This window comes from Anas platyrhynchos, chromosome 2 (genome assembly GCF_047663525.1).
Source record: "Anas platyrhynchos isolate ZD024472 breed Pekin duck chromosome 2, IASCAAS_PekinDuck_T2T, whole genome shotgun sequence".
In the NCBI taxonomy this organism is placed as follows: domain Eukaryota; kingdom Metazoa; phylum Chordata; class Aves; order Anseriformes; family Anatidae; genus Anas; species Anas platyrhynchos.
The window spans coordinates 137,403,794-137,416,843 of NC_092588.1; the positions used below are offsets into that span (position 1 = coordinate 137,403,794).

The following is a 13,050-nucleotide window of genomic DNA, read 5'->3' on the forward strand; positions in this document are numbered from 1 at the left end:
TCTGGCTCTTGTTTTTTTTTGTTTTGCATTTTTAAAAATATTATTTATTTATTTATTTATTTATTTATTTATCTGTTTGTTTGTTTGTTTGTTTTTTCTCCAGAAGGAAACATACAGTTGAGACCTAGGAATGGTATCAATATAATTAAAATATTTTATTTCTTTTAACTGGTAAAAATTCATATTAATCAAAAATTTTATCTCTGCCTTATTTTAGATAAAGGCATAGTTTTATCATCCAAAATCTCATTTCTGCATCATACATGCAGGCTTAATCTTACCTGAGAGAGGAATTTTAACTGCTTAAATTGAAAAGAAACAGATTTACAAGTATATAATATTGCAAAAGGTTCAACACCTTTGTTACATAGTTAACCTAAAATTGCAAGTAAAGAAAAAAAACATGACAAAAATTTGGCTTTAGATGAAGGTGAGCTAACAATTTTGATATTTTTTTTCTTTTTTTCTGTTTTTCTTTTTTCTGTGATGCAGTAGAAATGATCTGAACTGTAAAGTGTTTTAACACTCAGACAATGAGATGGTAAGGTAATAGACATAGCAGTTAAGGTGTCACCTTTTTTTACACCAATATTCCCAACTGTTCTTGGAATTAAATAAAATTCTGGAAACAAAACTAACTTGGACACAGTCTAAAAGGAGATTGCACTACTTAAGCAAGAGTACAGTTTCATTCATGGCAGCACCATCTGAAGTCAATTCACTGTTTTTTTTGCATACTAAGACTTTAGTACAATTGCACATTTTTATGAAAATATGCATTTTTTCTTACAGAAATTCTGTGAAGAAGGCACATATATTTGGATTTTGTTTTGCCCTTTCCCAAGCAATGATGTTTTTTACCTACGCTGGCTGTTTCCGGTTTGGTGCCTATCTAGTGGTAAATGGACACATGGAGTTTAAGAGTGTGTTTTTGTAAGTATCTCTTTTGCAATATTTTTTCTGTCAGTTCAAAGATTTTTGTTTGCTACATAAAGATCTCGAGAACCTATGCTATGAGAAAATAGGCAGATTTTTCTTCTTCTTTACTTAAATGCAATGACAGTGTATTACAAAGCACATTGCCACTTGATACTTTAAAAATGAATCACTAACTCCCAAGGGTCATTGAACTGTAGAGGGAAACCACAGCAATAGTAGAATTATACCAATGTTGCTGTTCATTGACCACTTTCCTCCTTGCCCCAGTTGAGATTCAATAGTTAACTAGTATTAATAATTAAATAAATTAGTGTTAATAAGTAAAGAAAACACTGAATTTTGAATGGAAGCTTGCTTATCTCGCTTCATTAAAAGAGGGTAAAAACAAACTTCTAGAACTAAATGAGTAATTAAAGCAATAATAGGTGGTTACTACTTTATTCTTTTTAAATTTAATCTCCTTTTTCTCCAGTAAAAGAAAAAGTTGACTGCAGTCCCATTTCCATTGTTTCTTTCTCCATTGTCTATTAAGCTTTGTTTCTGATTTCTTTTACAGAGTGTTTTCAGCTGTTGTATTTGGTGCAATGGCACTCGGACAAAGCAGCTCTTTTGCGCCAGACTATGCCAAAGCCAAGATATCAGCAGCCCACTTGTTTGCACTATTTGAAAGAGAACCCTTAATAGACAGTTACAGTGAAGAAGGAGAAAAGCCTGTAAGTAAGCAATGTGTAATGGACAATATTATTTATTGACACTACGGACTCTTCTTTAAACTTATTTTCCTTCTCCTTCTGACTACCTCCTTATCTCAGTGTATTCTTGACACTTTACCCAAACACAACATGGGCCCAGTTCTCTATTGTGAGACCAGTTATTACCCCACACTGTCTTAAAGGTTACTTGTTTTGAAAATCTGGTCTTAAGTTACAACTCATCCGGAATTCAACTAGTAGAATTACAAGCATTTTCAAAAATAATTCAGTGCTATACTTTGATTTTATATTTTCATAAAGATTCAGACCACAGAGCTATAGTCAGCATTGCAGCAAAGGCAAAACCCTACTGATTTCAGTGGGAAGAAAAAAAAAAAAAAAAAAAAAGATGACTTCTACAATTCTATTTGAATTATTTGCCATCTGTAAAACTTTCTTAAAGATCTAACAGTGATACTGTTTCAATTATAGGAAACATTTGGGGGAAACACAACGATCAAAGATGTGAAATTTAACTACCCAACCCGACCAGAGGTCAAAATCCTCCAAGGTTTGAATCTAAAAGTAGAAAAAGGACAAACACTCGCTCTTGTTGGTAGCAGCGGATGTGGAAAGAGCACTGTTGTTCAGCTGCTTGAGAGATTTTATGATCCACTCAGTGGAGAAATTGTAAGTATTTTTGTAAAAATATGTCAATACGTTAAGTGAGGATACGTTTATTTTATGTGATGTGATAAAGTATAACAGATATTTTGAGTCCTTCTAAAAATATTTTTAATGCTAAAGACATTGTTTGGGTTCTTTTGTATAAATGTGATGATGTGATATAATGAAAAAAAGTCCCAATTACCCACTTTATATTGAATTAATGAAATAAAATCTGTGTGGTAAAAATATGCCCAATCCACAGCCTAATAATGGCAGTGGAAATAATGCTTTGAATTCAGAATGAATTACCTAAGGTTTTAAAGCACTATGTTAAAACACTTTAAAGGTTATTAAATATGTATAGCTACTACTGTATAATATAGTAATAGAATTTTCCATCTGTGTTCTTTCCTAAAACAGTGAACATTGATGAAAATCATTTTTACCATCATTTTTACTTGTCAGAAGTGTCTTTCAGAGTATAACCACTTACCAAGTGCTAGATGTTCATAAATGCTTTTAATAGTTTTGATTTGAAATTTGTCTAGTTTTCTGCGCTTCTCATACAGCAACTTTGCAATTACTTTTCCATTTTACAGTATCACTTATTGCCAGCTTCTCTTTGATGTTAATGTGCTCAGAGATACCAGGTCTCCTGGTACATTTGTGGTCAGATTGATAAGAATGGTATATTTATGAAACTGATCTACTCAGTCAAAAAAAAAAAAAAAATATATATATATATATATATGTATATATATGTCGGTGTTTATCTAACAGACAATGATAACTCAGTAGCAAAATTTAGCAGAAGGGCCGCAGAGTTGTCAAGAAAAAAAAAAAAGGCAGCAAACGACATCTTCAGGACATCTCCAGCAGTACTCCACTGTCGGGCATCACATCACCATTACATTTAGGATTGTATGCATACTCAGTTTAGAAATGTATGAATGAATGAATCCAAGTCCTTTTTTTTTTTTTTTTTTTTTTTTTTTAATGGAATACTACTGCCCATCTGTTCCTTTATTGGGAATATATATGCAAAATAAAAGAAAGTTTTTTCCATGGAAGGAAGAAATGAAAGGACTTTATTTAAAGTTCTTTGAAGCAGCCCCAGCATATTCTATCTTTTGCTGTCTTCAAAATCCTGATGAAATCTTGAAGCAAATAAAAGAACTGAGAAAGCAGAAGGGACTATAATCTCCCGTACATAACAGTCATTAGAAAAATTGAGGATCTCCTTGAGGAGAAGGTGGGGAAGGAATTCTGTGGGCTCTCAATCTGGTATCTATAAGGAAAGAGCTGCAATTGCACAATTTGTGTGTGTCTCAAATACACATATGTCCATGTGATTGAAATTTAAAATGTTTGATTTCTCAGGTGTTTGATGACAAAAATTCAAAGACAGTAAATATCCAGTGGCTTAGATCTCACATTGGTATCGTCTCCCAAGAGCCAATCCTGTTTGACTGCACTATTGCTGAAAACATCGCATATGGAGATAATAGTCGGGAAGTGCCACATGAGGAAATTGTTAGCGCAGCAAAAGAAGCCAATATTCATTCTTTCATTGACTCTCTGCCAGATGTAAGTTATACTTTTTTTCTCCTACTCAGAACTGGAGGGGACCTGTGGTGAAGAAAAATTGCATCCCTTTGTGATTTCCTGAGATGCAATAATTCTCTGAGATTCCCTGATCTTATCTTTTTAAATCATATTTGCCATACTTTTTTTTTTTCTTTTTTTTGGGGGGGAGACTCCATTGTCAGGTGGAGAGCTGAACTTTTAAGATATCAGGAAAACAACACAGTTTCCAAAACTGTGTAAAGAAATTTTGTGATATATAACGCTGTCTCATAAAATTTTGGTGCTTTCTACAACAAAATATGTAAAATATCACAGACTATGACCTACATGAGTTTGTCCAGAGGCTTGACCAATCCACCCTGAGATATCTAAATTAAAAATATAACTGTCCAAAGCCATAGTACACATATGTAGATATAGTGTATAAATATCTATAAAACACATAATTTGCCCTTTAACTGATACATCTTATACATTATTATTTTTTCAGGATGAATAAGTATGGTTTAGAATAACTGGTTAGGAGCATTTAAGGTCAGGTTTTATCCCCAGTCATAGACTTTCTGGTGTCCTATCTCCTGACTGAGAATAGTGTTGCTCTCCAATATTGCAGGTGTCATTGCTTTAAGAAGCCTCCTAGCGAACAATCTGTAGATATGTGGTGGGTAGCTGTTTTGGTAGTCTTGTTTCAGAGAGATGTTGTCATGGAGTACACAGTTTATAGATGGCTGTTGGCAGGGTCAATATGCTTGAATAAATTCGAGATTGATTTGCATTCATATACTGAACTTTACGTATTGTTTCTAGAAATACAATACTCGTGTAGGAGACAAGGGAACTCAGCTTTCTGGTGGTCAGAAACAACGCATTGCTATTGCCCGAGCTCTTGTACGTAAGCCCCAAATTCTGCTACTGGATGAAGCTACATCTGCCTTGGACACAGAAAGTGAAAAGGTAACTTGGTTGTGGGGTGGGAATGGAATCTAAACACATTTGTATTGTGATTATTGTTTTCATTCCCACAGATTACAGCCCAAAGCAGGAAATATGTTATTTTATGTAAATCACATATGTATACTACTGATAAACAAATATAAAGGTCCTGCTCCTCTTCTCACAAAATACCATTCTCTTCATAACTTTATGGCATTAAGCAGATTGAAGTAGCAGTGAAGAAGATGTTTCTCTACCTGTAATTCTTTAGGCTTCAATTGGAAATGGTAGTCAAAATTGAACCAGGAGGAACAAACTTCAGAAACTGAAGAGTTTGAGGATACTACCAGAAACCAATTGCTGACTTAATTCCCATATATAATTAATCAGTCATGGAAGGGATCTCTGGAGGTCAAACCTCCTCTTCACACAAGGGTCTATACTGAATTCGCAACAGGTGGCTTAGTGCTGTGTCCAAGAAGGTCCTTGAAAACCTCCAAAGAGATTCAACATGCTCTCTTGGGTCCCTATTACAATACATAACCACCCTTGCAGTAAATGTTTTCTTATATCCAGTCAGAACCTCCCTGAACAATCTATGACTGTTTTCTCTTCTTCTCCCACCATGCATATCAATAATGTGCTTGGTGGCACGTTGTTGTCTTAGCTATCACAATATCATTTGGTATAATAGTTTTGACTACTTGCCAATACAGAATGAATCTAAAACAAGAAGCTAAATCCACAGATACCCCCTTTCTCTCACTACAGCAGTTTAAGTACTACAACTGCTTGAGTAATTAACCTTTTGGTTTGTTCATTGTGCAGATTGTCCAGGAAGCGCTGGATAAAGCCAGGGAAGGTCGCACCTGCATCGTGATAGCTCACCGCCTGTCCACCATCCAGAACGCTGACAAGATTGCCGTGATCCAGAACGGCAAGGTCGTAGAGCAAGGGACTCATCAGCAGCTCCTGGCTGAAAAAGGCATCTACTATTCTCTGGTCAATGTTCAAAGTGGGTCGTGCAACATGTAAATTAAAGGCAGTACTTATCTCTGAAGTGTCACTGTAATTATTTCAATACTACATTAGTATTACTTGCCAGTCTTGATACTTCTTCCTCCAAAACAAAACACCTTTTATAAATCCTATGAAAACAACAAATAATAAATGAATATGTACCAGTTTCTCCTTACCAGCTTTCATTATGCAAACTGCTTTACTATCTGGCCAAAGCAGAGACCTATTACACCCATAAAAGTAGAAGCATGCTGAGCCAAATTTAATTATTAGCTTGCTTTGAACTCTAGCTAACCTAGGTATTCAGGCAGGTCTGGTATACAGTATGTAATCATGTTTGTACTCATTAGAAACCATATTGCTACTGCTAGGAACAAGCCTTCAGCCTTATCCTCACTGTGCCTTATGCTGACTGTGTAGGACTCCAGTTCTGTCCTATTAGGCTCATTATCAATTTATGAGATCTTGAAGGTCAGCTGAAGCTTGATGCCAGATGTTTCTTGTTATGATGTGGAGCTGTAGTCTGGGATGACTGCAAAAGTCTTGAAAATATGAGCACAGGTTGAAAACAAAGGTCCCAGAACTATAAGTACCTCACTGATGGTCAGTTACTGGTCATTGAAGAAATATGACTTTAAGAGCTGGGAAAGGACTGCATTAAATATAATACAGAAAAGAAGCAGAAGATAAGAAATTATAATTACACAGCATCAGCTCTGTGATATTGTATATTAATTGCTAATTTAGCATATGACTATTAAGGTCTAACTGTTTTGAATATGTAGTAACAGCAATTAATAATTATTAAGAACTAACCATTAGCAATGTGTATTGTTAATGAATAACTGCAGTAAAGTTTTGTTTTAAAGTTTAAAACTGGCCTGATTAATCAGTCTTTCATGCTTCCGTCACGGCAATTTCTGATTCCCTGAGATTTTTAAGTATGATTTGTCTATCTACACATAGATACTTATGCACACAAACTGCTGATACAGTTAAGCTGATCAATGTACTAATAACACTCTCCAGAATGCTGATTAATGCAGTTTCATAGTATTAATCTTGAATCACTTACCTGTTTTCTTGTCTGCCTGTATGAATGAACTCCAATTTGATGAACAATTTTGTTTCCTATTACCTGAAACAATAAGGTTCTCATCCATGAGTGGTAACCATGGATGAGAGAACCATGAGACTCTTGGTCTGTACTACAACAGTAGTAAGTTACACTTGCAGTTGCAAGAAGGGAATTGATAATCCTTAGCATTATAATTTGAGGATTCGAGCAAAAATATAATTGGATTAAATACTTATTTAAAACAAACAAACAAACAAAAACTAGTTATTTGTGGGTTTTGATTTTTTGATGATTAGATTTTGCATATTTGGATTAGGAATCACAGAACAGTTAAGGTTGGAAGAAACCTCTAGACATTATTTAGTACTACCCCTGCTCATGCAGGGCCACCCAGAGCAGGTTGCCCAGGGCCTCCTCCAGGCATCTTCTGGAAATCTCTCTGGGCAACCTGTGCCAGTGCTCAGTCACATGCACAGTAAGTGTTTCCTGATGTTGAGAGAGAACCTCCTGTATTTCAGTTTGTGTCCATTGACTCCTGTCCTGGCACCGGCCACCACTGAAAAGAACCTGACTGTCTTTTTTGCTTCTCCCTTCAGGTATTTGTACATGTTGATAGGATACCCTCTGGAGTGATCTAAGAGACTCTTGACACTCTCATATATATATATCATTATTCTGAAGTAATATGCCTCTCTTCACCTGTCTAGGTTCTCTTGAGTGTTTGCAACAGTTGCAAACGCCTACACTATTTACTTTTCTGGAAGAATGTAACGTGGAAGTCTTTTTTCATGCATTCCTTGCATCATCTTTCTGCCTCTTACCTTGTTAGCTTTGGAGCAAAGCTTCAGAGAATTATCAACATTGACACCTCCTCGGCAATCCTAATAACTTTTCAAGCACATGCCACTGATTGTTGGAAAAATGAAGCAAGAAACATGTTGTTGGAAAAATGAAGCAAGTAAGTTCAACAGTCTGACAGGCCTCCTGCTGATATTCAGAAGAGTGCTCCCAAAATAAACTGTTTTAGTTCTAGGTGGCTTTTCCTACTGCATTCTTATCAGTGTGTTGAGTACTAGTACCCTATTGTGCAACATTCATGAGCACACTGAACCCCTACAAGGGCAATTGGCTGTACTTCATGCAATAAATACCTTGCTACTAAACCCTTCTATCATTTCTGATATAGAGAAAGAGCATAAATGTGCTCCAAGGTTCTTCCTCACCTTGTAAAATTCTGAAGCAGTATGCTCACCAATGCCACAGACCATGGTCCATCTCGGCTTCCGACAAAGATGGTAACGCAGTTCTGGATCTCCACAGGTCTCATCATCAGACATTGGTATTGTGATTACATATTCAGGTTTGGGTAGCAAGGGCGTTGTAGGGGTGGCTTCTGTGAGAAGAATCTAGAAGCTGCCCCTTGCCAGTTTCAGCCAGCTCCAAAAGGGACCTGGCACTCACCAGAGTAGAGCCGGTGAGTGATGCTGGTTGCACCTCTGTGAGAGCAGATTTAAGAAAGGGGAAAAACAAAAAACGCCGTGCAACAGCAGCTGGGACACCAAGGAATGAGAAACAGCCCTGAGGACACCAAGGCCAGTGCAGAAGGAGGACAGGAGGTGCTCCAGGCACACAGTACTAGTTCCTCTGAGGCCTGTGGAGAGGCCCTTGGTGGAGCAGGCTGTCCCCCTGCAGCCCATGGGTCCCACATGGAGCAGATCTCCACGCTGCAGCCCCCCCATGGTGGAGCAGGTGGATGTGGCCTGGAGTAGTCTGCGGCCCATGGAGAGCCCCCGCAGGAGCAGGCCCCGGGCAGGAGTTGCAGCCCATGGAGAGGAGCCCACACAGGAGCAGAGGGTATGGGGGGAGCTGCCGCCCATGGGGGACCCGTGCTGGAGCAGTTTGCTCCTGGGGGATGGACCCCGTGGTACGGAGCCATGTGGGAGCAGTTCTTGAAGAGCTGCTGCCTGTGGGCAGCCCCTGCAGAATCAGTTCAGGAAGGACAGTATCCATGGGAGGGACCCCACATGCAGCAGGGGCAGAAAGTGACCATGAAGGAGCGGCGGAGACAAAGCATCAGGGACTGACTGCAGCATTCCCCTTATGCTGCTCGGGGTGAGGAGGGAGGAGAAAGAAGGTGTTTTTAGTTTGTCTTTAGTTCTAACTGCTCTAGTCTGTTAGCAATAGGCAGTAAATGACATTAATCTCCTTATGCCAAGTTTGTTTTGCCTATGATTATAATTGTTGAGTGATCTCCCTGTCCTTATCTCAACCTTTGAGCCCTTTCCATCATATTTTCCTTTCAAGGAGGAAGAGTGAGAGCGTGGTTGTGGTGGAGTTCAGCTGCGTAACAGGGCATAACCACCACAGACATTTCCTCAGAGTTCTTCCCTAACTATCCCACATCAATGGGATGTTCAATAATCTTCCATCCTGATGCTGACTCCCAGGCAATCTGGCTTTAATGGAAAAAATTCTCTGTTATGAGCAAATCCCTTGAGCCTGGTTGTCTATTTTTTGCTGCTATACTTGTCTATGAAAACAACCTTTCTGATAGCATTTATATCTGCAAAACACCAAAGATCTTGAAATATTTTTAGTGAGTTTTCATTGTAATCACTCGTGTTACAAATAGACATACAGCTAATCTGTTCCTCAAGATGTATTGTCTATATGTATATTTATAACTCATCCTCTGATTCCCCTCCCTCAAAATCCAACCTACTTCACAGACTTCATCACTGAAAGGAAAGAAGAAAACTACTTTCAGGAGGGAAAGGTAAAAGTGCTCTGACTAGCAACTCTTGGGCAGAAAAACCCACATTAGAAATGTACCTATAGACAGTCTAAATAACTGCTATTGGCAAGTACCCAGTCTTTCTTCCAGATAAATGGTCCAGAACTATTCAGTTTAGTCATGCATTCATTCTGTATTTCTAAGACAGGATGGTATCTTTTATTCTACTTATTCTAATATAGCACACTGAAAGCAGAAAGTGAGAATCAGGACAAGCAGTCACTTCAAGCAATTTGCTGTGAATTCCATGTAGATATCGATTCCTGTAGATATCAAAAGTAGAGAACAGGAAGGAAAAGAGCAGAACAGACAAGGACAACTATCTTTAGAAATCTCTGCTGTCATAAAGTGAGTACATTTCCTTTTATCTTGTATGCTTATTCTGATGTATGTTTCATTCTAGTTGTTAGCTGTACTCCATTCACTAAGGAGGTCAGTACTGTAACAGTTTTGCTGTAGAGGAGTAAGACGGAATTGCATCCAACTAAAAGTGAACATTCATGCCTAAGCTAATTTCTCTAAGCAAGCCACCTTTCTGCATGTATAACAAAGGTCTGGTCAATGTAGCCCAGGGCACAGTTCATCCCATTCTAGAGCTGCTATCACTAGCAGGCCAGATCAACAAATCCATTTCTCTTCACATAAAAAGACATTATCATAATTACACTGCCATAATTTAGAGAAAATGAGTCACATCTTGAATGACTACTGTATTAAAATAGGCTTCTTAGATTCTACACTACATTATGCTTCATAAAAATAGATCTGTAAACCCTGACTCCATCTTTGTATTCCCCAAAGACAGAGTCATTTTTTACAGAAATACTAGAAATTGCATGGGGCTCTTTTAAAATCCCCAAGTTTTTGAAGTCATTGATGTTTTTTGGTAACTTAAAATTAAAGACCATATATAATGTGCTTACAATCTGCATTTTCATAGATTTACTTTAAATGTTTATGGGTAGAAATTATATCATCATTCATTTGGTTAGTAAAGGAGAAAAATGTGTTAAATATGTTTTTAATACATCAAACATTTGTTCTAATATCATTGTTCTTGCATCATTCAAGAGGAAAGTTTTCCTTCCATGTGACTCTGATTTGGTTCTTAAATAAATCACTTGTGAAAACAGGGTAATAGAATAACAAGATTAATGTGTAATCTAAGAAAAAAACTAAATTCAGGATATATAAAATGTTAAAATAAAGCAATGTTGACGGAGAGAGAATGGAGATCTGTCTGACATTAGATCTGTCTAATCCTAGGTCCCTCCTACTTTTCAAATGTCCTTAATAAGGTCAGCTTTGTTTATAGCAATATATATACATATATATATAATATCAAGGCAGAACTGAGAAAGGATTAAGCTAAGGATAGATGTTATTAATTAAGTGGTCAGTTTTACCTACTGTCTATTTTCTGCTAGGACTCTGAGAGGCTAGTTCGGTCAACAGCAATATTGTGCTTTTTTCTTTCTAGGCACTCTTGCCTTTCTCCAATATGATTTTTTTTCTGACCTTTGCTTGTACATATATCACATCTTTTAAAGTTTTTGTTTTGGATTAACCAATGTGCTTCTTGTACAAATTTTTACATCATTTCTTGACATACCGTACTTCATAGTGATGCACAACATGTAATAACACATCATTTTCCTGTTGTCCAAAAAAAAACAACAAACAAACAAAATTTATGCACACTTACAAAGGGCCTGATAAAAGAATGCATTATGGAAGTACAGCATGTTTCTCCAACCACAAACTAAACTTGGAATTTCTGTTGGGTAGCTCCACAGATGATTTATCTCTATGTGTGTGTCTGTTCTTCAGTGTAATAGAAGAATAATTACAGATGAAAGTTACTAACATAACTGCCACATCAGGAACAACTCTTAATGTATATTTGATCTGGTAGTTCAGGATACTAATATTTCAAGGTTTATCTTGTTAAAGGTAGATTCAATAAAGCATACAATAATCTAGTTTTGCAGATGTTTATTATTTCATTTTCTGCAGTTTCCTCATGATCTTGATAAATCATTAGGAACTTAGTTGCTCAGTTGCTTAGTTGTGATTTGAAAACATTTTAATTTTTTCCCTTGAAGGTATGATTATATCTTCTAACTCTCATTCTTCCATTCTTATCTATGAGGTTTAAGTTGTTAGAAAAAATGTATGTACTTTCTATCTAAGAATCTTTAATTTATAAAGAATTTCTAGAAGATCGAATTCCTCATGAGAAAAAGGAAAGATAGGAGGACTTTCTCTGTTTGAACTTTCACACCAGCTTCCTTTGAGTTCATGATGCAAGGTGTAAATTTTATTGATTATTACCAAAACTATTAATCAATTTTTCTCTCTGTAGCCATATCTTTAATTTGCCACATGATGGCCTCATTTGCTCAGACAATAGCTAAGCTAAATTGCATTTTCTTTTAGATTTTCTTTTTCTTTTCTTCTTCACAAATGTTTTGTTCAACTAAATACCCTTAGTATTGAACCCAAAGAACAATATTTTTATGAGCTTTTGCTTATTGTCTAGAATTCCTGCTCTCTATTCTGCCCAAAAGAATAGTATCGATTTATAGTCCTAGCATCATCACTATCACATCTACTAAGGTCAGTGTTCTTAAGACCTAGGGCAGTGTTAAACTAAGGCAGTAGACATTTAACTTGTATGCAGTCCTACTGAAGATAATCGATGGTAGATAATGTTTATCTATCTGAACTACTATTAGAGGTGAAGACCTTTCATTTAATTCTTTCTAATTCAATCTCATTTGTTATAAAATATGCTAAAATAAGGAAGAAGGTTACAGGCAAGTCTTCCCATATATTAAAAATATTTCTGAGTATTACAGGAACGAAGAGGTTTTCTTCTATTTATTTACCTGCCCATCTTGTGTTGCCTTTTCTCCACCCATTGGCTGCTTATTATTATTATTATTAATTTATTATTTGATGGGCTTTTTCCAATTTTTTTCTGCTTCATGTCCCTACTTCCACCATGTTGACAGTTCCCCTTCCATTTCTCTAGAAGTTTAGAGAGAAGCAGCCCAGAACCATTTGGAAATCATATTCGTATTGAATTGGCACCATGAAAGGACCATGAGTTTCTCAAGTGGATGGATAAACCTCTGTCTGCATCTTGAGGTTGCACACATGCTGCTTCTATCAGATCACTAATGAGCAATGTCATGAAAAAATTAAGAAACTGAGGAGGGTGTCCTTGGAGACCAGGGATAGCAATGGCACTTGGAGGGAGGGGCAGCAGCTGTATGCTACTACAAAGACTTCAATGACCTTTTTGTGAAGTACTGCACCATTTCCCTAGCAGA

At 36.8% G+C, this 13,050-nt stretch overlaps 1 protein-coding gene across 5 annotated transcripts in view; it reads left to right on the forward strand.

Annotated features, from left to right (window-relative positions):
• The window catches only part of ABCB1 (ATP binding cassette subfamily B member 1), a 48,663-nt gene extending 42,783 nt beyond the window's left edge, over positions 1-5,880 (forward strand). For 4 of the 5 annotated variants that reach the window (XM_038174973.2, XM_038174972.2, XM_038174974.2 and 1 more), the window contains 6 exons: positions 793-933; positions 1,496-1,652; positions 2,124-2,321; positions 3,681-3,887; positions 4,695-4,841; positions 5,649-5,880. In XM_038174973.2, coding sequence (XP_038030901.1) covers positions 793-933; positions 1,496-1,652; positions 2,124-2,321; positions 3,681-3,887; positions 4,695-4,841; positions 5,649-5,855 — 1,057 coding nt within the window. In that variant the 3' untranslated portion in view covers positions 5,856-5,880. Of the gene's footprint in view, positions 1-792; positions 934-1,495; positions 1,653-2,123; positions 2,322-3,680; positions 3,888-4,694; positions 4,842-5,648 lie in introns of those variants that run through there. The other variant, XM_038174976.2, reaches the window with a different exon arrangement.
• The last annotated feature ends 7,170 nt before the right edge of the window (positions 5,881-13,050 follow it).